The sequence below is a fragment of the Callorhinus ursinus genome, unplaced genomic scaffold, assembly GCF_003265705.2.
Source record: "Callorhinus ursinus isolate GAN/ISIS: 27379988/994484 unplaced genomic scaffold, GSC_fseal_2.0 scaffold51, whole genome shotgun sequence".
Lineage (NCBI taxonomy): Eukaryota > Metazoa > Chordata > Mammalia > Carnivora > Otariidae > Callorhinus > Callorhinus ursinus.
The window spans coordinates 3,240,702-3,268,582 of NW_027397113.1; the positions used below are offsets into that span (position 1 = coordinate 3,240,702).

General features: G+C 54.8%; 1 protein-coding gene across 1 annotated transcript; it reads right to left on the bottom strand.

Moving 5' to 3' along the window:
• Positions 1 to 6,251: 6,251 nt before the first annotated feature.
• Positions 6,252 to 12,313, bottom strand: GAL (galanin and GMAP prepropeptide). Its single transcript, XM_025878281.2, has 6 exons — positions 12,097 to 12,313; positions 11,759 to 11,839; positions 11,099 to 11,153; positions 8,207 to 8,293; positions 7,772 to 7,849; positions 6,252 to 6,513 (listed from the first exon to the last, which is right to left on the bottom strand). The coding sequence occupies exons 2-6, from the start codon at positions 11,837 to 11,839 to the stop codon at positions 6,443 to 6,445; spliced, it is 372 nt and encodes a 123-aa protein (XP_025734066.1). The 5' UTR covers positions 12,097 to 12,313; the 3' UTR covers positions 6,252 to 6,442.
• Positions 12,314 to 27,881: the final 15,568 nt, after the last annotated feature.

Consider the following 27,881-nt stretch of genomic DNA (forward strand, 5'->3'; position numbering starts at 1 on the left):
AAAAAAAGCGAAAGGAGTAGGTGAAATTTATTTTAATTATCCTTTATCTACTGTGATTTCAACACGTAATCAAAATAAAAATGAGATATTTCGCATTCTTTTGTATGTACCAAATCTTTGGAATCCAGCGTGCATTTTACACTCACATACACACACCAGGCATGTTGCAGGGGCTCAGGAGCCACAGGGCACAGGTGTGGAGGGGGGCAAAGGGAACTCTGTTCTCCAGAACTATTCTGAGCCAGGAGCTGCCCCGAAAGGCCCTGAAACCAGTGTGACCCACCTGCAGAGCCCGGAGAATGGCCTGGCGAAGGAGGAAGGTGAGCACCCGCCCTGGGGTCGGGGACCCGGCCTGACCCAGGAGCTGCCTGGAGCCCAGGTTCATGTGGGGCAAGGGACCTATGGTGTGGGGCCAAGAGACTTGGGCTGCAGCCAGGGATACTGAGCTGAAACCTGAACATTAGGGAAAGGGCACGACCCCTGGAGAGTTTCTCGCCAGGGAGAATTTAGTAAGCCCATACTTTTAGAAAATTTAGGCTTTTAGAAAATTCATTGTGAGAAGTGAAAGCAAAGTAGAGCTGTGTATCAAGCCAGTGTAATGCCCAGAGGTGACAGCTACATAGGATGACGAAAAAGATATAGAATTGTCTCTTTTGTTGCTGGTAAAGAACCAATGCCATTTTAAAACTATATAAAAATAAACATGGCATGTCTTTACTGCGAGACTATCTGTTGGGTTTTCGGTGGCGGGGTTGGTTTTGTTTTTCCCCAAATGCAGCTTAGCTTAAACCTTGCCTTTTCAAGAATCTGAGAAAAAGTCATAGCAAATGACATGCTGAAAGAAAGCTGTTTCTCCCCTCTGAACACTTTGACACCACACGTGTGGCATTTCCCCTCCACCAATCAATTCTCCATTTCTCTGGACAACAACTGGGTGTCCTGTTAGTACTCCATTCAATTCTGACACTAACTGCCTGGAGTTAGTGTCGGATTATCCAGGTGAAGGGCTCAGTCCCCACCAGACTGCCCTCAACCTCAGAGGCCAGTTGCAAGTACTGGGTCCCCAGGTGAACCCACACACTTCTGTCTGACTTGGCTGCAACTGGAGGTTCCCAGGACCCCCACTTCGGGTCTGAGCATTTGCTATAACTGCTCACAGAACTCAGGGAAACATTTAACTTACTATTACCAATTTATTATAAAGGATATTAAAGGATAATAGGAACAGCCGGATGAAGAAGTGCACAGGGCAAGGTTCGGGAGCGCACTCTGTCCCTGGGAAGCTGGGGGCCCCCACCGTCCTGGCAGGGGGCAGTCACCAACCCAGAGACTCTGAACCCTGTATTGTTGGGATTTGTATGGAGGTGTCCTGTCATAGGCATAATCAAGTATCAACTCAATCTCCAGCCCCTCTCCGCTCCCTGGATCATGTGGCTGGGTCTTTCTGGTGACCAGCCCCCAACCAGGAGCCCACCCAGAGTCACCTCATTAGAACAAACGACACTCCAGCCAAGAAATTACAAGGGTTTTAGGAGCTCTGTCAGGAACAAGTGCACAGACCAAATACATATTTCTAGGTTACACATGCTGAAATTTTCTCAGTTAACCATGAGCTTGTACACAGTACAGAAAACATGGGAACCTATGAAACATTCTGTTGCCTGGAAAACATCAGCAGGAACCTGTCTGTAGTCCTTCTCTTGGCTCAGAAGCTCTTCATCCCTTTACAAAACCCTACATTAATTACCTGAAGTTCTACCGAATTCCAGTAGGGCTGCAGCGTAAAACCACAATAGACGAGTTACTGTATGAGCTAGGCTAGAACACTGGTTTAGCAAATGGAAGATGGAAGTTTCTTATAAAGATGGTGCCCAGGGAATCACTTTGGGGAAAAGAAGAACCACCGGAGGGGAAGGGAGCTCTCCCTACAAAGGCCCTGGGCGCAGGTGGGCAGAGGTGAAGTGGGACACCAGCATCGCGCTGTTGGTGTTCTGGAGTTTGGCCCTTCCCTGATAACCCATGATGTGGAGCATCTTTTCATGTGCTTGCTTGCCTTCTGGGTATCTTTTTTGGTGAAGTGTCTGTCCAGGTCTTTTGCCCATCTTTTAATTGGGTTGTTCATTTTCCTACTGCTGAGTTTTAAGAGTCCTTTGTATATTTTGGATAACAGTCCTTTATCAGATATGTATTTTGCAAATACTTTCTCTACAAGTGGCTTGTCTTCTCATTCTCTCAATAGTGGCTTTTGCAGAGCAGAAGTCTTAAATTTTAATGAAGTCCAGCTCATTCAGTTGTTCTTTTATGGATCATGACTTTGGTGTTTTATCTAAAAAGTCACTGCCATGTTCAAAGTCACCTAGATTTTCTATGTTATCTTATAGGAGCTTTATAGTGTTGCATTTTATATTTGTGTAGATGGTCTACTTTGAGTTGATTTTTGTGAAGTGTGTAAGCTCTGTGTCTGGATTCCTCTTTTTTTTTTTTTTTTTTGCATGTGTATGTCCAGCCGTTCAGCAGCATTTCTTGAAAAAACTATTTTTGCTCCAGTGTGTTGTCTTTGCTCCTTTGTCAAAGATCAGTTATAATAGTATTAATGTGAGTCTATTTCTAGGCTCTCTGTTCCATTCCACTGACCTATTTGTCTGTTCTTTTGCCAATACCACACTGTCCTGATGATAGCTTTGTGGTAAGTCTTAAAATCAGATAGTTGTCAGTCCTTCAACTTTGTTCTTTTTCTTCAATATTGTGTTGGATATTCTAGGTCTTTTGCCTCTCCATATAAACTTTGGAATCTGTTTTTGGATGCCCACAAAATAACTTTAAGAGATTTTAATTGGAATTGAATTGATTCTATAGATCAAGTTTGGACATCTTGAAAATGGACATCTTGAAAATATTGAGTCTTCTTATCCATTAACATGGAAGATTTCTCCAATTACTTAGCTCTTCTTTGATTTCTGTCATCGGAGTTTGTAGTTTTCCCCATATAGATCTTGTACAGATTTTGTTAGATTTGTACCTATGTATTTCATTTTTGGGGTGCTACCATAAATGGTATATTTTTAATTTCAAACCAGTTCATTGGTGTTATACAGGAAGCAATTAATTCTTTTTTTAAGATTTATTATTAGAGAGAGAGCAGGGGGGAGGAGCCAAGGGAGAGAGAGAATCTCAAGCAGACTCCCCACTGAGTGTGGAGCCCGACTTGGGGCTTGCTCTCACGACCTTGAGGTCATGACCTGAACTGAAACCAAGAGTCGATCACCCAACCGACTGAACCACGCAGGCACCTGTAAAACCAATTAATTTTTGTTTATTAACCTTGTATCCTGCAACCTTGCTATGATTGCTTTTTAGTTCCAGGGGTTATTATTGTTGATTTTCTGGCTTCCTACATAGACAGTCATGTCATCTGCAGACAAAGATTTTTATTTCTTCCTTCCCAATCTGTATGCCTTTTTAGTTCCTTGTCTTCTTGCATTAGCGAGGACTTCAAATAAAATGTCCCCAACAATGAGAGGGGACATCCTTGCTTTGTTCCTGGTCTTAGCAGGAAAGCTTTTGGTTTCTTATTATTAAGTATGATGTTAGCTGTAGGGTTTTTTGGTAGATGTTCTATGTCAAGCTGAGGAAGCTCCCCTCTATTCCTAGTTTGCTGAAAATTATCATAAATAGGTGTTAGATTTTGCCAAATGCTTTTTCTATATCTACTGATATGATCACTCCCCCTGCTTGTGTTCCCTCTCTTGCTGTGTCTCTCTCTGTCACATAAATAAATAAAATCTTTAAAATTTTTTTTTAACTTATTTATTTGAGAGAGAGACGGATAGTGATAGTGACTGTTGAGTTTTGAGAGTCCTTTATATGCTTCAGAGAAACATATCCTTGGTGGGATATCCCTTGATGGGACATGTGATTTGCAATTTTCTCCCAGTGCTTAGCTTGTCTTTTCTTCCTCTTCCTCTTCCTTGGTAAGAACTGCATTAATCCGTATACAGAGTTGGAGAGAGTCAGCCGCCTTACTCTGTTGAGAAGACAAAAAGAAAACCCAGAACTCACCACTGTATCATCCTTGGGTCCCGAGGTCTGCCCTCTTCTTGACCTTTCAGAGTCTTACGCTTGCTTTATACAAAATGTCCAGGGTTGTACTTAGCACGAGGATCAGGGAGAATTACATCCACTGTCTCCCTGAAAGCAGAAATCAGCAACCTTTTCTTTAAAAGTTGGATCAGAGGTGGTCAAGCTCTCTGCTTTCTAGAGCCATCCCAGTTTGTTTCATGGATAAAATAGGGTAAAATCCAGAAAAATGGAGCACAGAACCACTTGTTTTGCAGTGAATTAAAAACAAAAGTTCATAGGCTGCACGTTAGAGTAATCAGCTTCGATCGTTCGCGTCTTTCTGAGACTGCCCCTGCACTAGGACTTCCTTAGCCCCCCCACAACTCTCCCCTTCCTCCTCCAGGGGCCTCAAGGGCAAGACTCTGTCCCCCTTAGATTCTGGGCAGACACGGTGGGTGGGGGGGGCTCCCCGTCCTCGGCCCGAGATTGTAGAAGGAGGGTTTTGATGTCTGTCAGCTTTTGTGCCCACGCATTCATGGCATGGAGACAGCTGCCTCCTCAAGGAGGGAAATAACCTCGACATTCTCCTTCCTCTACGCCTCAGCTGGTCATCTGGGTGTTTGTCAGGACTGTCTGTAAGTTCTTCACTTCCCCTTGTGGCTGGCCAACTTTCTCTCTTGAAAATACTGCCCTTGTCGGCAACTGATTGACCCAGCATGGCTGTAGCCAGTTCCAACCGCCTTCTCCCCAGGGAGTAAGTGTCCTCCCTAGAGGCCCCCTGAGGACCATCAGTCCATCCAGCAGGATGTTGGGCAACCACGGGCACCACGACCTCTCTCAGTCCCTCATGTCCCTTCTCTGGGGAAGAGCCGAGGTGTGGTCCCTGACCAGCTGCCGCAGTGGGCCCTTGTTGGGAGCGCGAGTCCTGGGCACCCAGCTCTCCCGAACCAGACACCCTGAAGAGGGGCTGGGGAGCCGTGTTCTGACGAGGCCCGCCCAAGTCGGAGAGAATTAAAGGGGATTCAGTGTGAAGGAGGGAAAAGGAGGCTGGTGAGGGCCCGGGGGTCCGGCGTGGCGCGGCGGGCCGAGGCCCCGTGGCTGCGCTCCCGCCCTGAGCTGGGAGACGGTAACCTGAGTCCGAGAAGGGCGTGGGCGGGGAGGGAGGAGCCGATGGACTCGTGGAACCAAATGGAAGCTGCAGGAGCCTCGGAGCCCGGCGGCATGGCTTCACGTCTGGGGAATGGCCGGCTTCACACAGAGTGGGGAGGGCCGCCAGGGCTCTGGTCCCTGCCATCGGGGCTTGGATAACTGGCCGGGCAGCACGTCTTTCCGCGGCCCTTCTCCCGCTCGGCGGCACCCTGGGGCAGTCACCCGGGGCAGCGTGAAGGACACGGTGGGCCTCCAGACTCTGCGTGCCGCGGTCCGCGGGCCACCGGGCCGCCCCCCGCCCCCCAGGGGTGCTGATGTGGACCAGGGGTCAGAACCACTGCTGGCGGGCCAGCCTCCGGAAGGTGCCCCTCCTCCACCTCGGACCTGCTCCAGCAAAGGCTGAAGAGCCCCGAGTTCCATTCGATGCAACAGGAGGGCTTGGCCTCTTGGCCGGTTTGCTCTCTGGATCTTCGGGTGTGATCTTGTTTCTGCTCTGCCGAGTCAGTGGTGCCGTCCCCCCGGGCAGCACCCACTTAGCACACCTCTCCTGGCCTACAGGATCGCTGAGATTCTGGGACACTCGGCTCTCTGCCCGGCCACACAGGTTGTACGGCTGCCTCTGTCAACCCCCACGTGGCCCTGGGCCTGCCCGCCCGCTGGGTCCTCCCCCCTCGCTTCTCACCTTCACAAGCACCTCGTAGCTCCCTTAGCTCCCCCGGCTACTGTGTTGAGAGCTGCTTGAGGGTTTCTGCTTTCATCCCTCTCAAGTACCAGCCCCCCTGCACACGGGGCTTCTCGCCATCCCGTTTTGCTTGTGTCAGGAACGGTAACGGACTCCCCGGCGTGGTTGCGTTTGACTCACTGACGACTGAGTTACCGGCCGCAGACGGCGTCTCAGACCTGCTCTGCAGGGTGGGACGTGGCTTTAAAACTTTCGTCTGCTGCACACGATTATAATCAGTCTTTATCTGTTACCACGCACGGTGGGGGGGGGGGGTGGTGACAGACAGACACACAAAAGGAAAGGACAACCGAAAGCCATTGCTATTTTTTATTTTGCTGCTCAAAAGAATGACAAAAGGGGGGAAAATCTTAACAACAAAACCCTAATGACACAGCATTAGAGCCGAGGGGGCAGGACTAGTCACTCTACATAAGTTGGCACAAGATTTTCCATCGGGTCCAAGTTTGACCGTAGGCGACACGGCACCGAGGAGCAAGCCCAAGAGCGTGGTCAGGCTTGCTCCTGGTCCTCTGTGGAGACCGCGGCCGGCAGCTCAGGCACGTATTCCAGGGCCCCGGCCTCTGCAATGAAGAGGCGCACTTAGCGGAGCCCTAACGCCTGTACCAGGGACAGTGACAGCCCAATACGCAGGTTAGAGCGTCGGAGCGCATCCTCCGGGGGGTGGGGGTCCCAGGATCGGCCCCGAAATCGAGTGCAACACTTTCTATGTCTCACCTCTTGATGATTCAAGCCTCCCACTTACCATGTGTTTGAAACTATCAGAAGTAGAATTCCTGTTTGAGTAATAAAAATTGGTATCTCCGAGGGAAAGAAGTTCCATCTTACAAAATTCGAAACAGAGCAAACTAAAAACCAAGAAGTCCCTGGGAGAGTCGATCTGCTCCTTGCAGGAAAAGTCGCCAGCAAGATTTCCCCGGGCAGAGAGCTCGCTGCAGACTCGGCGGGGCTCCAACAGAGCAAACTTGCTTATGGGCTTTGAGATTTCTAAGCCCTCCCCCACAGTCTCCCGTCCCATGGGTGGCTCCAAGGAAGAACCACAGGCCTTTGACCTCGTCCCTCCCACACCCTCCTGAGCCCTTCAACCAAGGCAGCGGGTCCAGCCAGCAAAGTGCATGGATCAAAACAGACCCCAAGAATTAGTCTCAACTCCGCCAAACTCACAACAAAATTGTAAAGTGCAAAACTTGACAAACAGATGTGTCTCCTGGAGAATCCAAGCACCCCCAGCCCGTCCCGGTCTCCCTGTGCTTGGCTCCCAGGGCACTGCGGCCTCTGTCCAAATGGCCCTCTGTTGCCCGGATGACAAGCAGAGGTGCTGGGCCGAAACAGGCCCACAGGGCGGCCTCACCTTCTCTGGTATCCACGGAAGATACCAGCTCTAGGATGGAGACTGTTGAGACGGGCATGCAGCCTGCTCTGCAGGAAGGCTGCATAAGCAGACACTGGAATCTGAGATATGGGTTAGTTGACCATGCTTACAAGACATGGCATAAGACGGCCTACGAGCAGCTGTAGCCCTGGGATGTCTGGCACTTGTTACCCTGCCAGGAAGTGTGGCTCCAAGCCGAGGGAGTGGGACGGAGGCCCTCTCTCTCCCTGGTTCCCCTGCGGCTCTGATGACCCTTTCCAGGGCCAGTGTTGGGGCCAGCAGCAGCCCCGGCCCCTAGGCCGCTCTCCCACCCAACAGCGGTGACTTGAGGAATGGGAGTGGATGGCTCGTTACTTCCCAGGAGAATTCTACAGAATCCTTTTTGACAGGCTTTTCATGTGGGCAGAGTTCAAAGAGGTGGAATTTAAAATTGGTAATATTTCACGTACCTTTGAGATGCAAGAAAGTCAGAAACTCGATTATCATGCGCAGGGCAGCCTTCTCGGACAGCGGCCTGGCAAAGCCCCCTAGAAAACAGAATCGGCGTCTACCACCTGCCGCGCGGCTCTGGATCTCACAGCTCCCTCTGCGGAGGGCTGGGCATCTGGAAGCCAGTGGACTGGCCGTGACCCCTCCCCAGGGCCTCGCTTAGCACAGCGGGGTGTGGGGGAGTGTCCGGTCAAGGCCAAACTCTTCTGAGGCCTTGAGTGACTCTGCCTCCGTGGCCACCCTGGGCCCCGACGCTGGGTCTTGGGCTTGTACTTCTGGCAGATGGCAGAGGGGCCCAGGCCAGGCTCAGGTTGGGGGACGGGGCAGGAGCCTGACACCCCACCGCCACGTGTGCCCAGGAGGCGATGGGCAGCGAAGTGACCTAGTGCTCTCACCTGGCCTTGCTTCGTCTTCAGGTGGGAGTTCCCGCTTGCCCGTGAGGCTAGGCTTCTCCTGAAATGATCTGTGGTTGTCAATGGCTTCTGTTTGCAAATGAATTGAGAGGAAAGCACCTGACCGGCCTTGTTACTATAGTTAGACCCTCCCCACTCCCAAAGAAGGACACACAGGTTGCTGCTAATCAAAGCACGCACGACCTGACTGTAAAAATCAAGTCACAGTAGGGAACATTCTCTGCGGAACCACGACTCGTGCCAGGGCCAGAGAAGTGGCCAGTCCCACAGGTGCTGGGACTCTGCCAGAGGAAGGAGCACCCCCAACCCCCCCCCCGCAGTCAGGAGGGGAGCGAAGGGGAGCACGGCGCTCCGCAGAGCTGGCCAGGCCCCGGGGAGTACGGGCGTCACGGGGGTCGCAGAGGCGCTGGCGTCTGAGCTGGGTGCCTCACGGGGAGACCACAGGAGCTTGGGGTCCTATGTCCCTGAAAACAGGGGGCTGCCGAAGAGTGGAAGTTCAGACCTATTTTTCAAAGACCTCTCTGGCAGCTGTGGGAGGCGGACTGGAGCCAGCCAGCCAGAGACAGACGGAGACAGCGGGAGAGAGGGGGAGGGGAAGGGAGGCAGGCGGAGGAGGGGCGGGGGGGCGTTAAGTGGCTGTGTGTGCACCTGCGTGTGCGTGTGCGTGTGCTCACGCCTGTGTTGGCCACGAGGGCGTGGTCAGGGTGGCTCGGGGCTTGTGGCTGCTCGCCTGTGGGGGGCCGGCATCTGCAAGGCTAGGCAAAAGAGCACCGACTCCTCTCCCCAAGCCGGAGTTCGGGGCCCGGCACTCAGGACAAGAAGGCCCGAGAACCTTGCCCCACGGCTCGAGTGCGGGCACACTCCCGCCGTCCGCGGCGGCTGCTGGACAGTGTCCCGCACTGACGAACACTGGTGCCTGGTAAAGCGCACTGACGACCTCGTCTAGATGGACAGCCTCTGCAGATCCAGCTTGACGGAGACAGAAATCTGATAGTAAAAAAGAGCTTGTTTTCTGACTCAAGATTCCTATCTTCTTGATGAATATACCTTCACTATTCCAAAGTAACATGAGTAAGTATCTTTGCTGAAGGGTTCCTTCTTTCTTTTGGGCCAGAAGCACAGAGATGAGATGCCTTCTGAGTGATAGATCTCAGGGTTACAAAGGGCTCGGGAAAACGTGTGCCCTTTGAGCCCATCTGTCCCTCCTGGGGACAGGCGAGACCACTCTACTCCCAGTGACAGACAGAAGTGTGTGGGGGCCTGCCCTTGCCTTTGACCTGAGACCAGAGCACCCAGAGGCCCTGCCTGTGGCCCCGGCTTGTCTTTGTCATCTCTCTCTCTGCCTGTGTTTCTCAAAGCACCCTCCAGGTGATCAGATAGACCACCATCTGCAGCAGGAGAAAAGGCTGTACTCAAATGTGGGATTAAGAATAGTCCCTGGGCTGAACAATACCGTTCCCCCCAGATTACGCTGGTGAGAATGGAATATGACCTACATGTTTGACTCCTTTCCTGGTGCAGAAAGCAGTACATAAATAGGAGAGGTTTTGTTTTGTTTTGTTTTAAGGTTGATGGCTGTCCCCAAACCAACCACGCCTGCAAATTTGAAAGCTATGAGTGTGTAAGCGATTGGTGGGGAAAGTAAAAGGTCTCCCCTTGTCCCCTCCTTTAGGATAATTAAAATCTGAAGATGCCAAGACAGACAGAGGACGAGCAGGAAGCAGAGTGCGGGCAAGGAGCGGCGAGGGGGAGGCATCCACGCACACAGTCTGCGGGGTCCCAGGGCTGTCCCCTTCAGGGCCTGGGTCACCTGGAGGCATAACCTGTCTGCACACCGTCTCCCCATTTCCTGCTGCCTCCTGCCCCTACTAAAAATTCCACAGCTGGTCTGCCTGCCACTGCCAGCCCCGGGGGATCTCTTGGTCCACTGGGTTCTCTGCATCATGAAAGCACTAAAGTCACACTGTGTCCAGACAGTGTCAAATCAAGGACAGGGCACCAAGTATTAGACCACCCACAGGCTGCAAGTTCTGGGACTTGATGGCTACAGGTGAAACCACACACTCCGGTTCTGCACGCAAGCGCACACGCCCCCGGCCCCACCAGGCTACACGTTCCAGCTGGTAGATTCATGGCACAGAGTTAAGGCCCAGGGTGGCCTGGAACCCTGATGGACTATTACAAGTCAGCAAAAGTGTCCTCCCATTCCACGCCGCCCAGATTTGAACTTCTGAAGCCGAGAAAGTGGTAATGAGGCCGACTGCGGGCCGCAGGCCCCTTCTGGAAACATCCCAGGACTCGGATCAACTGACCCGTGTCCGCATAAGGCCCCTGGTGAGGGCTGTGGGCACCTCCTGCTGCTCCATGGGGTCAGATGCAAGTCCCTGCCTGCAGCCCCGGCCCCAGACTCGGTCATGCCCAGTGAGACCGTCACAGGTTCGTCACCTGACCCCACCAGCCCACGTGCTGCAGGCCCTTCCTACCCTAGGCATTTGGGTCATTCGGTAATAATCTAAGTCCTGCTCTGTGCCGCACAGGTGCCTGAGCAAGGAAGAGCGAGGCGAGGAGGAGGGACAGGTGGGCGTCAGGGGACCCAGGAATTTGCCCATTTGCGGCAAGTGAGGGAGAAAGGGCGCGGGAAAGGGCGCCACCTACCGATGTGGCAAGTATTTGAATCCACTGATCCCTAACCTCCGTGGAAACCCATCCTGCCTCAAGCGCCCCCCATTGCCCTTGATGTGACCGAACCTGGAATATCCGTGTATTGGAACAGGGACTGGCCACACAAATGCCAGAAAGAGCAGGATTCACACAAATGCTCCAGTCAGCCTTACAAGAGCGGGGTCTGCCCTGAGGGGCCGACGTGTCACTTACGTGGACCAAGAAGGTAGCCAGCACTGTTCAGGGTCCAGCCTCTCTTTTCCTTCACCTTAAATGGGAGAAAAGGGTCATGCCGGGTACAGGCTCGGGGGCTCAAAGACGCCTCAAAGGCAGCTTCTGTTTGCACAGCCCACTAAGGTGGTCTGGGAAGCTGCAGCCCACTTCAGATACTCACATAATTTACATCACAAAAGCACTTTATTTTTTTTACCCTGTCCCATAACAGGCCAAGTGATGCAAACCCTCAAAGCAAGATGGACAGGAAAGGAAGCTTGCCAGGCTTTCCAGGCATGACGTGGGCATTTGAATAATGCATACACTTCTGGGGCTGCAAGAAATTCCAGCTTTGCCCCCAAATAAGCTATATTCGACATGAAAACAGAACTGCTTGCTTTTCCAAAGAATTCACTCTAGAGCCACAACCCTCAAACACATGGGGCACCTGCTTGCTGCTAAGTCATGTTGAGGACACACGTCGTTGAGGGCACCTGTGGGTAGCAGGGCTCCCGCCCGGGGTAACTCATCTAGAGAGCTAAGTACAGGAGCCTCCAGATTCTCCTGGTTTATAGCCAGGAGCTGGTTTGCGCGCACCCTCCGGCGGTCCACGTCTGTGCGGCTGCCCCCCTTAGTGGGGCACACGCGCCCCGCACTCACCGGTGACCCGAGCCCCGGGGTGGCCGAAAGGGCCGTGGCGAGGAGCAGCCAGGCGACGAGGAGGACGCAGCCGCCGGGCATCTGCAAGGGAAGGTGCGGAGCGGGCGTGGGGTGGCCGGCGGGTCCCCGGGCGCACGTCGGGCGGAGCCTCGGACGCCGCTGCCGGGGGCTAGGGCGGCTGCAGGGGCCAGGCGACGCCGACCGAGTGCCGTGCGACGCCTCCCGCGGCCGAGCCGGGGCTGGGAGCGAGGGGCCCCGGGATCGTCCAGCGGCGGGTGGCGCGGAGCAGGGGGAGGAAGGGGTCCGCCTCCCGCTGGGGCCCCCAAGGCGCGCCGTACCTTGAGCGGCGGCGGGTCTCGGGGCGGCGGGGGTCCCGGAGTGGCGGCGCGTCCGGGGCGGCGGGGCTCCCGAGGTGGCGGCGGGTCCGGGCGTCCGGGCGGGTCCGTTGGGTCTGGCCGGGCCGGGGCGCTCAGCACATGACGGGGCCCTCAGGACCACGGGGAGGAAGAGAGGCGGCTGGGCTCCCTCGACGTGTCCGCGGCCCCGAGCTGCCGCCCGCCATTTATGCGGTGCGTCCCGGGGCCGTGCGCCGCGTCACCGGGCTCAGGGCCCGCCTCCCGCGCCCCCGCGGAGCCCCGAGCCCCGAGGCGGGCGGGAGTGACCGTAGCGCAGAGGTCCTGCCCACCGGTGGAGGTGCGGGGGCGGTGGAGCGACCCCAAGCTCCGCGGGGGAGCCCCCGTCACCCCTGCAGAGAGTTCTCGTCACCCCTGCAGATAGCCCCCCAGCACCCTGCAGAGAGCGCCTATCACCCTGCAGATAGCCTCCATCGCGCCATGGGAGAGGCCCCATACACTGAATAGGGAGCCCCCATCAGCCCACACAGGGAAACCCCGGAAGCTGTGGGGAGAGCTCTCAATATCCTACGGCCCACGTCATTGCTGCGCCAGTGAGCCCCACGCCCATCACCCCCAACCCAGGTCCTAGCGGCGGAGAGACGCCCCCACCTACACACTGCATTCTCTTGCTGCAAAAGCTGGGACAGGGTCCTCCCCTGCCACACCCCCCTGGAGGATGAGCCCTCAGTCCAAACTGGTCCAGTGGGGTGGTCCTGGGGCAGGGGTGAGGTGGGGTGGAGTATGGAGCAGGGTCCCCCTCCCCTTACACTTGCGCCCTGGCTGGAGTGTGGGATCAGCCTGGGAAGCCATTCATGGTGGGGAAGGCGGGAGGCCCAGCTTCACTGCCTCCAGTGCCCGGTGGCCCTTGGGTGCCCAGACCCCTGTCCTATTTTGCTAAAAAGGGGCAAACCAGCCAGGGCCGTTGGACTATCTCCCGAGGGCTGAATGACTTCCAGCCTGGGAGCTGTGGGTCCCCCCCAACATCCCACAGGCACTGCTGTCTCAGAAAGGGTCCCTGGCGATGTTCCCCGTGGCTCCCTGGTCCGGGACACAGAGCTGTTTCGAGCAGGGTCAGATAGTGGTGGAGCCCTTGGGGGTCTGGGGAACCCAGAGTGAGACAAGCCCCAGCTCCTAGAGGCAGCCAAGGGGTGGGCAGGCGGGCAGAGCAGCAGGAAAAGGCTGTCCTGTGGCAGGTGGCAAAGAGATCGCGCAGGAGCAAGGACCTCCTTGGCGTACTCCGTGAATCCTTCTTTAGTTTGGGCCGGGCCCAGACTGTTCTTTCCCCTGCTCACAGACATCAAGGGACATACATACGAGAACGGCATCTCCAGGCTTCCAAGGAAGGCTGAGCACATGGCTGAAAGTTGGCCGGAGCCCCTCCTACCACCTGGCTGGACGTCACTGACCACTGAAGTCCTCGGCAGTGGCCGGCCCAGGCGGCCCCCACCTGTAGGAGCCTGGAGGCCCCAGTTACTTACCAGGAGGCCACAACCCTCGCACCACCCACCAAGCTGGACATTAGGTTGGTTGACGTCACTGGGGACCCTGGAATGAACAAGACACAGGACAGACGGTCACGATGATGCCACCCGGCGGGTGTCCTCCATATAGTCTTATGAACCTTCCTACACACAGCGGGAGAGCCGTCTGCCTCTGCTGGGCCGGGAAGGATGCAGGGGCGCTGGAGGACTGGGCTCAAGGCCAGTGGGCTGGGAAGGAAGGAGCAGGGCCCTAACCTGAAGCGCTGAGCGCCTGCCCTGGCTTCCTGGAGGGCGAGGAGGGGTGCTATCTGGGAGACCCGAGTTGGACAGACGCCTAGCTGTGATGGGGGTCATGGGGGCGGGGGTGTCTCAAGGGCACACTTGACTTCCTGTCGCTCCTGTTTTGGCAGACCGGGGTGGGAGGAGAGTAAGGGGCAGGAGGCCTGACCGGGGGAGGGGAGGGGGGATGGGGCTGTCGCCCTGGCCGCTTTGGTCAGTGGGGGCAGAGGGACAGCCGAACGGCTTTCTGTGACACCCTCTTGCGCCCTGTGCGCTCGGATGTAGAGGGCTTTGGGGGTGTGCAGGCACGGGGCCACGGGTGTCCCCGGCTACCTGAGAAGTGCCACCACCTCCTGACAACTGCTGGAGAGATTGCTTTCATTCTGGAATGCTCGCTTTGCTCCCGAGAAGAAGCGCATCCCAGCGCATGGTACATCGTGGCCAGTCCCCGCTTTCCCGCGTGTTCCGTCGACGAGAGCGTGAGAACCCTTCTGCTCTCAATTTGCTTTGTCTGTCTGAAGAAGCCGAAATCGTAAACCGAAGTCCGTGGGACTAATTAAGAGAGACTCCAAGCTCATCATCCCTCACATGGCTGGCAAGTGAGGCCTGTTTGGTTCAGCTTCCCACTGCTCTCATTGGGTTGGTGTATTCTTTGTTCCTTTTTTTTTTTTTTTTACTTTAAGAGAAATTTACAGTAGTTTTTCTGATAAGAAGGTCTTTATTAAAAAGACATTTTGCCTTTAAAGCATCATTCTCGCAAATCAAATGTATAGAGTGAGCAGGTAGAGAGACTCACCTCTCCGCAGCATGAGACTCTCATATGTCTGCCCAGATCCTAAAGAAAACGTGGCCGCAGGCGGGTTGGGGGCCAGAACGCCCCGGCCAGGGAGCCCGCACTGAGGTCGCAAAGTGGGGAGAAGGCAGCCCTGCAGGCAAGTGGGACGGTCATGTCACCCTTGTGAAGCGATGTGCTGGGGGGGGCGGCGTCAGACTGTTTATCCACATAAGAGCCCCCAGACCTTCCTGGAGGCAGAAGCCTGGGGCTGCATGGCCACGGGGGCAGCCCGTGTAGGCGGTGGGGATGCTGGGCCCCAACCCAAGGGGGCATTGACCCTATAATTGATTGAGAACATGAACATTCAAAAACAAACAAAATCTGTCCTTTGGCCACTTTTTCCAGATCTCTTGGAAAACTCCTAAGCGAACGTAAGCAATCTTCACGAACTTTGGCTAGTTTGGAGACATGGGCTCAGGACAAATGTGCTTCCTCAAAGTTTATCAGGACTTTCACCAGACGGCCCTTGGGAGGACACCCCCTCCGACCCCCGTCACTGCTCCTCCCTTATCCCCGCGTGAGGGGATTCTGCCCCCAACCTGGCAAGGGGCCGGCGACCCTGGCCCGGGAGACCTAGGTGCGCCCAGGAAGGCTGCCGGCGGAGCAAGGCCGCAGCATGAAGACGCTGTGACCTCCCGAGGCCGGCAGGTGCGCTCAGACAGAGACAGCACCCCTGGGAGGACAGGCGCCTGCTTGCCGGCACAGGCCGTGCTGGAACCCACAGCCAGCATTGTAATGGGCTCCGTGTGCTCAGCAGTGACCCAATGGGAGTCATTGTCAACCTGTCATCTTGAAGACGGCCCAGTGTGTGGCAGGCAAAATGGATCGCCATTAGAGTAATGGAAATCAAGCAGAAAGCATAATTTTACCCCCACATTGTGAACTGGCTCATCTTCCCCCAGAAGCCCTGTTCACCACCACCCCCAAAAACCAACCCAAGTCTGACAAGCAAAAAGAGTAAGGGTCCGGGAAAACCTCGACCGTGGCCCGCAACGGAGCTCAGCACGCACCGCCAGGAAGGGACGCTGCGTGCCCTGGGGGCCCGGCCTGCCCCCCATGGAGATCACAGTCCAGCGGAGACCCATGCACAAAATAGTCATACACATGACCACCTTGTTATCATGAGAAGAAGGAGCCTGACCTGACAGGTGAGCAGGATTGGCCAGGTGGGGCCCAGCCCATTCCAGGTGCAGGAGGTCCCAGGGGTCGGCCCGCATTCAGGTCCTTTTCCCTTGCTCCTTCCTGCTGCCTGGAATGTGGATGCGAGGGCTAGAGTGGAGCAGCCATTCTGGGCCACGAGGTGATGACTTTGAATGGCAGTGAGACTGGAGGAGCACAGGCCCCGGGGACGCCACCCTTCAGGCCCATTTCACAACAGGTAGAAGTGAACTTCTCTCCTATTAAGAAAGGAACTTCTCTCCTGTTATTTGGGGGTTTTCTATTATAGGCAGCTAGAATGACTCCTAACTAATTCAGTGTCTTACACGAAGCAGTCAATAGATGTTTGATGAATGAAGTAATGAATGCAAACAAACGAAGGGATGTGCCACCTCCAGTGCTGGTAGGGAGCGAACACTGGTGAGGGGAGCTCCTGGAAAGGACAGGCTTGGAAAACAAGATGACAAAGGGACACAGGGACACCGCCTACCGATCCCACCACCACCTCACCACTTCCCTGCACATCCTGCCGTCCAGCTGTGACAGACACAGTGACGTGGTCTCTTGTCGTGGGTGGTGCTGGTGCCCCACAGAAAGCAGGGTTCTGTGGCCGCAGGGAGGAGAGCAGGGGTTAGTGATTAGCAGGCTCTGCCTTGAGCGGGTCCAAGACAGATGTTTGCATGATTGAATGTATTTGTAAAATTTGAAATGAGCTAAGGGCACAGTTAGTCCAGAACTTTCCACATCACCTTCCCCGTGCTGTGGTTGTGCTGACACAAAGTGGTGCTGGGGAGGCTGACAGCAGTTTCGGATTCTCTCAGGGCAGGCTGGATCGGGGATGCATTTCTTTGGGGTTCGGTGGGGTGGCCCTGTCGAGTTCATGGTGAGGACATTACAGTGTGTGCACTTGGGGTGCTGCAGGCGGTCCTGGTGCAGGCATGGCTTCCAGGAACACCCCTGCCCACAGGGCCCCCTCCACTGGCTTCGAGCCAGGTGGCCGAGCGTGCCCTACGGACTTGCTGGTGCAGCTCTGAAAGCTGCCCTCTCCCCAGGGGCACGGGGTTGAGCCGAGCCTGGGGGTGCTGACAGAATGCAGACTGCAGCTTTGAAGGATCAGCTCACACCCTCCGTGGGGGCCTTGGGGGCCATCAGACCTCCACTAAGTCCACAACCACACACCAACCACATCCCACACTCATTGACGCCAGAGGCAGCTGTCGTGCAAACTCGCCCGTGAGACGCCAGGGTGGGTGGAGTGGGGGCCGTTGTTCTGGATGGTCCCGCTTCGCTGAAGTCCTGGGCTTTTTGGCCTGAGCCATCCTTGCCTCCTTACGCGGGGTCTTCCTGTCCGCTTAACCCACCCCCCAGCAACTTTCCTCCACCTCCCCACCCGCAGCCTGCTCTTCCCCTGCCCTGGGCTCGAGGCCCCCCGCTTCCCTGGCCGCTCCCCGCTCTCCGGGGGGGGGCACCCGCCCGGCCTCGTCCACATCCATGCCTCCCCGGTCCCTGTGGCCTGCCCATCCTGAGAAGCTTCTGGCATCCTGGACGTAGCTGCTGGTCAGAGGCTTGGCTCCGAGAATCCACCTGTGCCCCGGGGTGACTCACCCCATTGGGTGTTTTTCTGGTGGCTCTCCCTGGAGGAAGGGGAGACCTGGTTTTCTGCCCTCGGGGGGCTGGAGGCTGGTGACTCAGCTGCAGGCCCCGGGCAGCTGCACCTGTTTCCTGGTCCTTCGGCCCATGGGCAGCACCCCCAGGGCCATGTGGGAGTCCATCTGGCTCACAGGATGGGGGTGCTGAGGGAGAGGGCAGGCAGCTGGGGGGGGCAAAGGGAGGGACCGCGTCGGAAGCAAGGGGACATTTCCACCTAGGAGCCTGAGCTATGCGGACAAGCAGCCTTGGACCCAAAATACTTTACGGGACTTCAAAACGATAAACATTTTAAAAAACCGTTAGTTGAACAATAATCCACCTACAAAAAGATGCACAAATGAGCGTTGAGCTGGCTGAGTGTTTGCCCAAACACACAGTATCACCAGCCCCCAGCTGAGGTGGGACGAGCCCAGGTCCCTGGGCCCCGCACCCCTCCTGCCCCTACCTGCCAACCCCTCCCAGCGCCCCCCCCCCGCCGCCCCCGCCGCTGGATTTCTAGCAGCAGGGACTCACTTTGCCTGCATTAAGCTTGAAGACAATGGACTCCCTGGGGTCTGCCTCCTCCCCGCCCCCCCATCCGTCTGTGGGAACTTGCCCTGCGTTGCTTCGCGTCTCTGCAAACCCCGAACCAGGCGCTTTGCTGACCCCGAGGGCACCTGCGTGAGCCTGCCACTGCCCTGAGCCAGTCAGGGGGTGACCGAGTCCAGCCGGTGGCCAGCTCACGGGGGGCTAGGAGTCCAATCAGTCCCTTAAAACGCACTGGGCACTGAGAGTCACTATCGATGTACGTCCCCGGGAGAGAGGGCCTTCGGGAAGAGTCACCTCCCACACCGCCTTCATCCACTCATTCAGGGATGGGTGATCCCCTCCCCGAGGGAGAGTCCCTGCTGGGGGCGCTCACTGGCCTACGTGGTTTGGGGCTGGGCTGCTGGAGACACTTCCATCACCCGTCAGGGTAGGGAAAGGAACCGGTGGTAGCCGGGTTCAAATCCCGTCTCAACATTCACGAGAGCTCCCTGTGAACTTCCGGCGTCACAGGGTCACTGTGAAAAGTAAACAAGGCGGTGGGGTGGTGGCAGAGACGGGTCAGCCGCCACAGGACTCTGATGAATGGTATGGACCGAAGATCTAGAAGGATCTGGATTCGAGACTGGGCAGTTCTGCAGCCCCGAGGGCGATGCTGGACGGGGCCCTGCTCTTGAGGACACAGCGTGTCCTCCATCGTCGTCCGAGTTTGCAGGTACTTTACTTCAAATGCTTATTGTCAAACATGTTATATCTGCAACGGGCAGAAAATGTAAAACACGGAAGTCACCCGTAATCGTCTTATCACTTTTTTAAAAAGTTTTTAAAATAAGAAACACAAGTCGTGCCTCCCCCCTCCTCGAGGGAACCTCAGCAATGAGGCGTGTGTGTTTTCCACACTTCGGTTATACACGCAATTAAAAAAAAAGAAAGCAAAATGGAAGTCCGCGATGTTTGTTTTTCTGCAACGCGTGTTGACCCCAAAATACTTGTCAGTGGAAACTTGTCAGTCTCGCGGGACTTTCTGGTTTAAGGACCAGCCTTCTGTGGTCGGGCACCCCCACGGCGTGGGTGCACCTACCCCGATGACCTTCCCCGGGTCATGGACGTTCACTGGGTTCCCAGGGTCCTGCGATGCGATGAGCTTCCTCGTGCTGGAGGCTCAGCCGGGCGGCGGGGCGGGGGGACAGTGTACGCAGGTGGGCACATCTCAGCGTTTGTTGGAAACACCACGTTGCCTTCTGGAAAGGCTGTGTCCATTTACAGCCCTTCACTGAGTCGAAGTACTCTTTGCCCCAGGCCCTGGCTGGGTGCTACCAAACTTTCAGAACGTTTGCCAGCCTGACCAGGGGGAGCGCGTTAGTTTGCTGGGGCTGCTGGGACAAAGCACCGCAAGCTGGGGGCTCACACAGCAGAAATGTACTTTCTCGGTCCTGGAGGCTGGCAGTCCGAGGTCAAGGTGTCGGTCAGGCTGGTTCCTTCTGAGGACCGAGAGGGGGAGATCGGTCCTGTTTGCCTGGTCTAGACATTTCACATAAGCAATCATGATGCATGACCTTATTGGTTTGTCTTCTTTCACTGAGCAGAATGTTTTATAAGTTTTCCCCCATGGGGTAGCAGGTGCCAACGTCTCGTGCCTTTCACGGCTGAGTATTATCTCATCTTAAGGCTAGACCACGTTTTTATCCCCTCGCCAGTTGATGGACACCGGGCCGTTCCCACCTTTTTGGCGGTTGCAAACAATGCTGCTGTGAACGCTGGTGCACGAGTTTTTGTCTGGAATACGTGTTTTCGGTTCTTTTGGGCCCGCACTTGGGAATTGATTGTTGGATCATACAGTAATTCAATACTGAAGTTCTTTGAGGAACTTTATTTGAATGTTTGATATTTTGTTTTGTCATGGGTATTTTTACGCTGACTTTGATGTTTAAGTATTGCGTTGAAATATTTATCTCGACCGTTGTATTAGTGGTTTCCCTGCCATTTTGTACCCACGGCAAGTGCCTCACTTGGCTTGTCCCCACGCTGGTCCTGCAGGGTGGGGGCAGATGGGGTGGGGAAGGGTGAACGGAGTCAGGCCATTCATGGGAGGCAAACCCAGCTCCATAATTTTGCAAGTCCTGCTTCCTTGGTCTAGAATGTCCTTCGTGCTGAGGGCAAACAACCATCCCAGTTTGCATGAGCCTGAAGGGCTTCTGGGAAGTCCTGGGAATCACCCGATTCCCGCCATTTCTTTGCTACCTGCTTCGTCTCCCTCTTTGCAAATCTGGTGTAGCTGGCCAGGACTCCATGTGTCTTCTGTCACGCCTCCCCCTGGGTGGTTCCCGCCACACAGAGCCCTCTGGCTTCTGTGGTTGGCCCCCTTGCTGACTCAGGTGTGACCAACAAATACAAACGCAGGACCCACAGTTGAATTTGAAGTTTAGATGAACAACGAATATATTTTGAGTGTAAGCATGTCCCAGGCAACATTTGGGACGTGTTATGCTAAAAAGTTACTTGCTGTTGTCTGAAGTTCAAACTTAACCAGGCGTCCCTCAGTGGTTGGGGTTAGTCCTCCAGAACGGAGACTCTCGGTCACCAAGACGAGCTTCTCAAGACTCACGGCTCCCTCGTTTCCACTGACAAGTATTTTGGGGTCAAGTTCGGCTCTGAGAAAAACGAAAAGGCCTGTGTGGGTTCTATATTTTTTAAAAAGAAGACACAGATCGGGTAGGACAGTGGACATGAACGGTAATTAAGAGGAAATCAGGTTGACAGGTCCTTTGTGGGAAGAGCTTTCCTCCCCTGTAATGCACTGAAAATGGAACAGATCGTGAACAAGGGGAAAAAATTAAATTCTCAAACCCTGTTATTATATTTGAAGAGTCAGGCTGACTTACCGAAGGAAGGACATTGCCAATTACCATCGCCAGGGCCATCCTTTTCCGGGGAGCACGGCTGTCCTGCAAGCTGCCCAGACAGCAGCCCCTGCCTGACAGCTGGCCCCCCAGCCTGCCGGCAGCATTGCCGGGGAGACCTCGGACTGTTGGCTTGGGGGTGAGGGCGGGGAGGCGGTGGCTGTGACCTGCGCAGGAAACGAGTCTTGGGAAGAGCCGTAGGACCTGCCCCAGGCTGTTCCTGCCCGCTGCCCTGGTCCCAGCCAAGTCCCACCAAGTGTCTATCCGTGGAGTCCTGCCAAGTCCTCCATCCCAGCCTCCCCGTGGCCAGCATTTCAGGTATTCGTGGCCATGTAACAAACTGCCTCCAAACCTTGGGTTTTAAAACACGTATCTGGTCACAGCCTTGCCATACGGGCAGGATTTGGCAGGGACAGCTCATTTCTGATGTGAGCAGCCTAGCGGCTTCCCCAGGGCTGGTGCATCCACAGCTAGAGCCTGGAGCCCCTCCACGCGGCTACCTGGGCTCCCTTACAGTGTGGCGGCTGAGTTCCCAGAGGCAGGGTCCCCAGTGGATGGCTTTCGTCTCGGTTCTGGTCAGAGTGAGGCTAAACCATGGTCACCACACACCCCGGCGGTATTTGTAGAAGATCCTCAGAAGTGGAGTGGCAGGGTCCAGGGGTGCGTGCACTTGGCATTTTGACAGATTTTGCCAAAATACCCTCCTCAGGGCTGCACCATTTTGCTCATGCTCCAGCCTGGTTTCCCTGGAGGGGAGTGTGGTCAAACCAATGACAGGTGAGAAGCAGGGACTCAGGACAGTCTTGGGGTGCATTTCTTTTCTTTCTTTCTTAAAGATTTATTTATTTATTTTAGAGAGAGCGAGAGAGAAAGCAGGGGGAGGGCCAGAGGGAGAGAATCTCAAGCAGCCTCCCCACTGGACGTGGAGCCCACGAGGGACTCGATCCCACCACCCCGAGATCATGACCTGAGCCGAAACCAAGAGTCGGACGCTTAACCGACTGTGCCACCCAGGCGCCCCTTTAAACATTTTATTTTTAAGTAATCTCCACCCCCAACGTGGGGCTCGAACTCATGATCCCAGATCAAGAGTCTCACACCCCACTAACTGAGCCAGCTTGGCGCCCTGTGCGTTTCTTTATTATGAGTGAGCAAGGGCATCTTTTTCACGTGTGCGGGCCATTTGCACTTTGCTCAGCAGAGCCTCAGTTCCTGTCCTTTGCCCATCTGTTTCCCTCTTATTTTAATGTTGGTATTTTCCTCCCTTGGGGAACTCTTTCTGTAGGAGGACGGTAAGTCTTTGGCCCGTACTGTGAGTGACAAATATTTCCTGTTTACCATTTGTCTTTTGACTCTGCTGATGGAAGCTTCCTTGTTTGTTTTGCATGCAGAGATTTGTTTTTCTTCAATGTGGTAGAATTTATCAATCTTTCATGGCTTTTGGATTCTGAATCCATTAGAAAGGCCTTTCTCAGCCCAAGGTTGTAACGGAAACTTTCCTGTGTTTTCTTCTAAAAACATTTTGTGATTTCATTTTTTTATAGTTTATAGTTTGTAGTAACAGTTGCCTCTCTATTTCTTAGAAGGTCAGGTTATCCCGATGATTTGAGATGCCACCTGCCTCATACACTAATTCTCTGTGTGTATTTGGGCTTTTTTCTAGACTCTCAGTTCTGTGCTGTGAGCTGGCTGGCTGCTAATGGACCAGTAACTGCACTCTTATTATTGAGGCTGATAATATGTTTTAAAATTTTTATATTATGGAAAATTTCCAAACATTGCAAAACGCAGTGCATGAGTTTCCTGTGGCTGCCGTCCACGCCCCGCAGACCGAGCTGCTTACCACGGATGGGTGGTCCCACGGCTCCGGAGGCCGGGGTTCTGGAGTCCAGCGGTCCACAGGGCTGGTTCCTTCTGGAGACCCTAGGGGAGGATTCGTTGCTTGCCTTTTCCATCCCCTAGAGGCACCATACTCCTTGGCTCTCGGTGCCTTCTGCCCATCGCTCGCACCTCTGCCTCCATCGCCACACTTCTTGCCTCTGTCTTACAAGACCCTTGTGCTGACACCAGGCCCACCTGGACATGCCAGGACCATCTCTCACCTCAGGGTCCATGACTTCATCATATCTGCAAAGTCCCTCTGGCCAGGCGACATGGAACATTCCTGGGTTGGGAGATTAGGGCGTGAGCATCTTTGGAGGCCACTCTACCCAGCCACCACAGAGAAAACCGTCTAATGAGCCCCTAGGTCCCCCTCACCCAACTTCCATCACTGTTCACCCTGGGCTAATCTGCCCCTCCTCCCTCCCCACCAAGAGATGCTGAAGAACGTTTTGAAGAAAATTTCAGACATGTCATATTACCTATAACTTCTGTAGATGCTATAAGTCTCCATAAGGCAAGGACTTTTTTTTTTTTTTAAGTAGACTCCATGCCCAGCACAGAGCCCAACGTGGGGCTTGAACTCACGAACCTGAGATCAAGACCTGAGCTGAGATTAAGAGTTGGACACGCAACCGACTAAGCCACCCAGACACCCCGGCAAGGACTCTTTTCTTGAACATAGCCACAGTGACATTATACCACATTAAGTATTCTGTAAATTGCCCAAATATCTAGAAGGCCTAATTTCTCCTCATTGTTCCTCTCCTTTTAGAGTTTTCACAGTTATTCTTATTGCTTATTTGTTCATATAAACTTTCAACTTATCTTGTCCAATTCTAGGAAAAAACCTTTCGGTATTTTAGAGATTTTCCACACACATAAGTTGACTTGGGCATGGCGGACATCTTCGTGACATGGACCCTCCCACACCGGGTCGTGGCGGGAACTTCCATGCGGAGTTTCACATTTTCCTCACACGGTTTTTACCCATTTCTTGCTTCATGTAATCCTGATTGTTTCATCTCATTTGCTCCCATTATAAATGGGGTCTTTTCCCATTAACTTTTCTATCTGGTTGTTGTTTAAAGGCGTGAAGATTTATGGTTTTACACATTAATAAATGCCCCATCCCCTTGCTGAAGATTCTCACTGTTTGGCGTTTGGTTTTGTTCTGTTTTATGTTGTTGATTGCTTTTGTTTTCATCTGTTTCATCAGAATCATTCTTTGCCATGTGGCCTGGAGATGAGATGCCCTTACCTGTAACTGTAGAAACACCGTGGTTTTTTCCCTGGGTCTCTTCGCATGGTCATCTTGTGCACCATCCAGAGATTGAGAGTGTATCTGGACTGTCACATGGGGAACATTCAGTGAAACCCCCTGTCATCCCTAGCTCCCCGACGCACACGCACAGGGCTGAGGCCGTGGAGACACACTGGCAGGGGGGCCCAGGGCTGCTCCTAACTCCCTTTGACCCTGCTCCCCATCGGGCTGTTGCTGCTGGACTCCTCCAAATGCCTGGCAAGGTGACACCCCCCCCAGCACATCATGTGACCTCTTCAGGCTCAGCACCTGCTGTGGGGTGAAAGCTGACAGTATCAGCAGTCACATAGATCAGGGCCACCAAGGGACTCCATCAGGCTTTGTTGCCAGCAGTTTGGGGCTGCCTTGCATCTCTGTCCCACTCTTGATGGCTTTTTAGGTGACACTCACACCCGATGCCTAAGTTAGAGACCTGCCCATGCTTCTGAAGCTGCAGCCAACAGGTGAACGGACCTAGGTCAGTTTCGTGTCCATGACCGCAGGGAACTCCAGCACGTGTGAGGGGCAGCCTGACCTCCAGGGGGGTTGTGATCCCACCAACTCATGCGACCAGGTATTTAATGCTATCACTCCGTCCAAGGGCAACTGAGCACTAACTCTTGAGGTTCAAAATGTACTGTAGGTCGTCCAGGCCATGATTCCAACCAAATCACATGAGGATGCTCTTTCTAGGGGGGACAGAATATCAGACGACCACTGAGAGGCATCCCACGTGCTCAGTCAAGCCTAAGGGCCCCTGTGGAGGGGTGTGGAGATGGGCAGAGATGAGGCTGGGGAGCCCATGGGGTACAGCATGTGGGGCTCTGGAGCATGGTGCAGCCACGGGGGGCATGGGTCTGCAGGGGGGTCCCTGGAGCCTGGGTGTCCAGAGGTGCTCAGAGAGGGGTTTGATTCTGACCTCGAGGGTTGAAACCCTGACTGGCTCCAAGAGCTGGGGCTCCAGGGCGGATCTTCCCGAGGGCAGGGCTCATGAGCTGGTTCTCTGAAGATGAAGGGAAATTGAGGCCTGGCCAGCCCCCAGCCAGACTCAAAGGAGCAGCTAGCATTCCGGGGCCCGTCATGAAGTGCCCACGTGCCCTGGGTAGGGGTCTCAACCTGGTGGCTCCTCTTTCCTCCAGGGAGTCGGAATCACACTGGGGGTGCTGAGGTGTGCTCCATCTGGAAGTCACTTGTGATTCCTCTGTGCCCTCGGCCCTTCCTCGCCCGGTTTGCGGAGGGGCCTCTGTGTTTCTGCTCTCTCCCTGGTGTCCTTTAGCTCGTGCCCCCGCCATGTGCTCCTCACACCCGAGAGCCTCCCCAGCGGACAGACCCTCCCTGCTCAGTGCCCAGAGCCTGGGGGCAGAGGCCCCTCTGAGGCCTGTTTGAGGGCCTGTCTGGGCTGGTCAGGCCTGTTCTCCCCCCACCCCCCACCCACCTGCAGGGAGAGCCTCCACCTTCACCTTGTGTCTAGAAGGGACAGAAGGGCTGCCTGGGGCTGGGGACCCAGAGACAGGCCCTTCCTCCTGGCTGGCCCTGGCCCTTGGCCCCCGGCACGTGGGGCCTTCCCCTGAGGATCACAGGTGAGGGCAAGGAGAGCCCTTGGAAAGGGCTGGCGAGAGTCTTCCTGGCCGGGGGGGGGGACTGCGTCCCAGGTGGGCTTTCAGTGGGGGCTGCCGACCCCGTGCCGGGGCCTCTGGGGGGGAGCGAGAGAAGCAAGTGTTTCCAGGGCAGTCCGCCCACTGCCCTCTGCGAGAGCACCTTCCCTGACGCCCGGGCCCCGAGTCCCCAAACACAATGGAACCGGAGGGACCACGCAGTCCAGCCCGTGAGGACAGGCCCCTGGGGGGGGTGGGGCCCCGGGAAGCCTCCAGAGCACCCGCACCCGGTCACAGAAGAGGTTTCTCTTGTGTCTTCAGGCCCGTCTGGTCCAAATGTGGCGAGAGTCATGGGACTGGGGATATTTATGCTCATTTTGCTATTGCAGTTTTGATCAATGAGAGGACACGTCGTAAGGACGGTGATTCGTTTTTATAACAAAGATGGTCACAAAGTCCCATCGCTGTGACAGGGGAGAAAACAGCTTCTTCCTCTCCTTTTGGAAAATTGTTCCACCGGGAAAATGGCTGTTTGCATTACAGCCTGTTAACTGAGAAGGTATTTCAAAATTGTCTTAAAATTTTCCCTTCCCAAGGAACTGTGTAGAGAAATAAAGACGTACTTTCACCAAGAATAAAATGTCCAGAAAGGAAAGTTCTTAAAAGCAGAACGAGTGACAATGAACCCACGGTGAGTCTTGTCACATCCAGGGAGGCCGGTGGGGGAGGGGGCGGGGCGGGGGAGTTGTGGAGGTGGGGACAGGCGGGGGGGGGGGGGGGGGCTGCAGGGAGCGCCTTAGGAAAGCAGCAGTTTCCGGGGGTGAACATTTGAGCCAGGAGACAGATGAAAGCCACTGTCGTGCTTGAAGTAGGAAGGGCTGACCCACTTCCCGCTCGGGGCCGCTTGCCTGAGTCCCATTAGAGGCTGCTTCTTGGCTCTGTGTCTGAAATACAGTAATTTGGTTCCTTTGGTCACTTTTTGGTTTGATTTCCCTTTCGCCACCTCCGTGGAGCATGACAGGATCCATTACAGGGACTTTCATCTGCGGCTCACTTTCTGATTCTGAGTCCCCCCTCCCCATGGCCGGGCTGGATTGCCCTGCCCAGTGGGGCAGGGCACCCCCCCCACACACACCCCCAGGACTCCGAGGCTCCGAGCCTACTGGCCTTGCTGGGAGCTTTCCCGGGGTCAGGGCTGCCTTCCCAGTCCCAGGGGAAGTGTGCATGCGGATCTTCAAGAAATGCAGGAAGTGTTTCATCCCACTGCAAAAATGTGTTGCCCATTTGTAGTGTTTTGGAGAAATTTTTCTTTTCAGTGGACAGAGGGCTTCCAGGTGGGGGGGGAGGGTGGGCAGGCCTCCTCCAGGTGAGAGAGGGGTGCTGGGAGGTGGGGGTGCATGAAGCTATGCCCCTGGGGAGGTGGTCTTGACTCAGAGTTCAGAGCAGATGGTTGGGTTGTGGCCCCAGCTGTGGGGCGCACCCCCCCAACCCCGGGGAGAGAGGGCGGTGGGGGAGACACAGCACAGGGTGGGCTCCCTCCCTCCCCATGTGGCTTTCACGCTCCCCTCTTCCCCTCAGGCTTATCGGTTTTAGCTGATGCCTTTCTCTTACCCGATTTACAGAGGTCACATTAGAAAAAATCTAAATCATATCATTACAGACACGGTGGGGAGCAAATTTAATTCACCCCCCAGCTTGGTTTGCAGAGAAGAAATTCTTTTTATTTTGTCTCTTAACTAATGTCCCTAGTACCTCTGCTTGTGATAAAGCCCCGAGCCACCTCTCAGGGTGTATCCTGATTCCCCCTGTATAAGTTCCTAACAGAATTACTGATCAAACAATCTGAATATTGTTAAGACTCTTGAAATCTGTGACTCATTTCTTAACTCCATTTCAGCTCGTGATGCAAAGCTCCTTGAAGCCAGCCTCTTCCTGGAGCTCCACCTGGAGACATAGGCTTATGGAGCTGAGCCATTGTAGGAGCAGGGGCCTCCCTGACTTTGTTCTAGTACATTCTACTGCCAAAATGACCGGGTGTACGCACTTGTGTCCACAGTAGCAATACTCACAACAGCCAAAACGTGGAAGCAACCTAAGTGTCCATCAGTGCTTGAACGGATG

What these genes read in the sequence shown, in the direction of transcription:
- GAL (XM_025878281.2), bottom strand. Translation starts at nt 11,839, where the DNA reads ATGCCCGGCGGCTGCGTCCTCCTCGTCGCCTGGCTGCTCCTCGCCACG. An exon ending in CCCCGGGGCTCGGGTCACCG is followed by an intron (nt 11,154 to 11,758) that starts GTGAGTGCGGGG and finishes CTCCCATTTAAG; the next exon opens with GTGAAGGAAAAGAGAGGCTG. An exon ending in GACTTTCTTGCATCTCAAAG is followed by an intron (nt 6,514 to 7,771) that starts GTACGTGAAATA and finishes TCTTCATTGCAG; the next exon opens with AGGCCGGGGCCCTGGAATAC.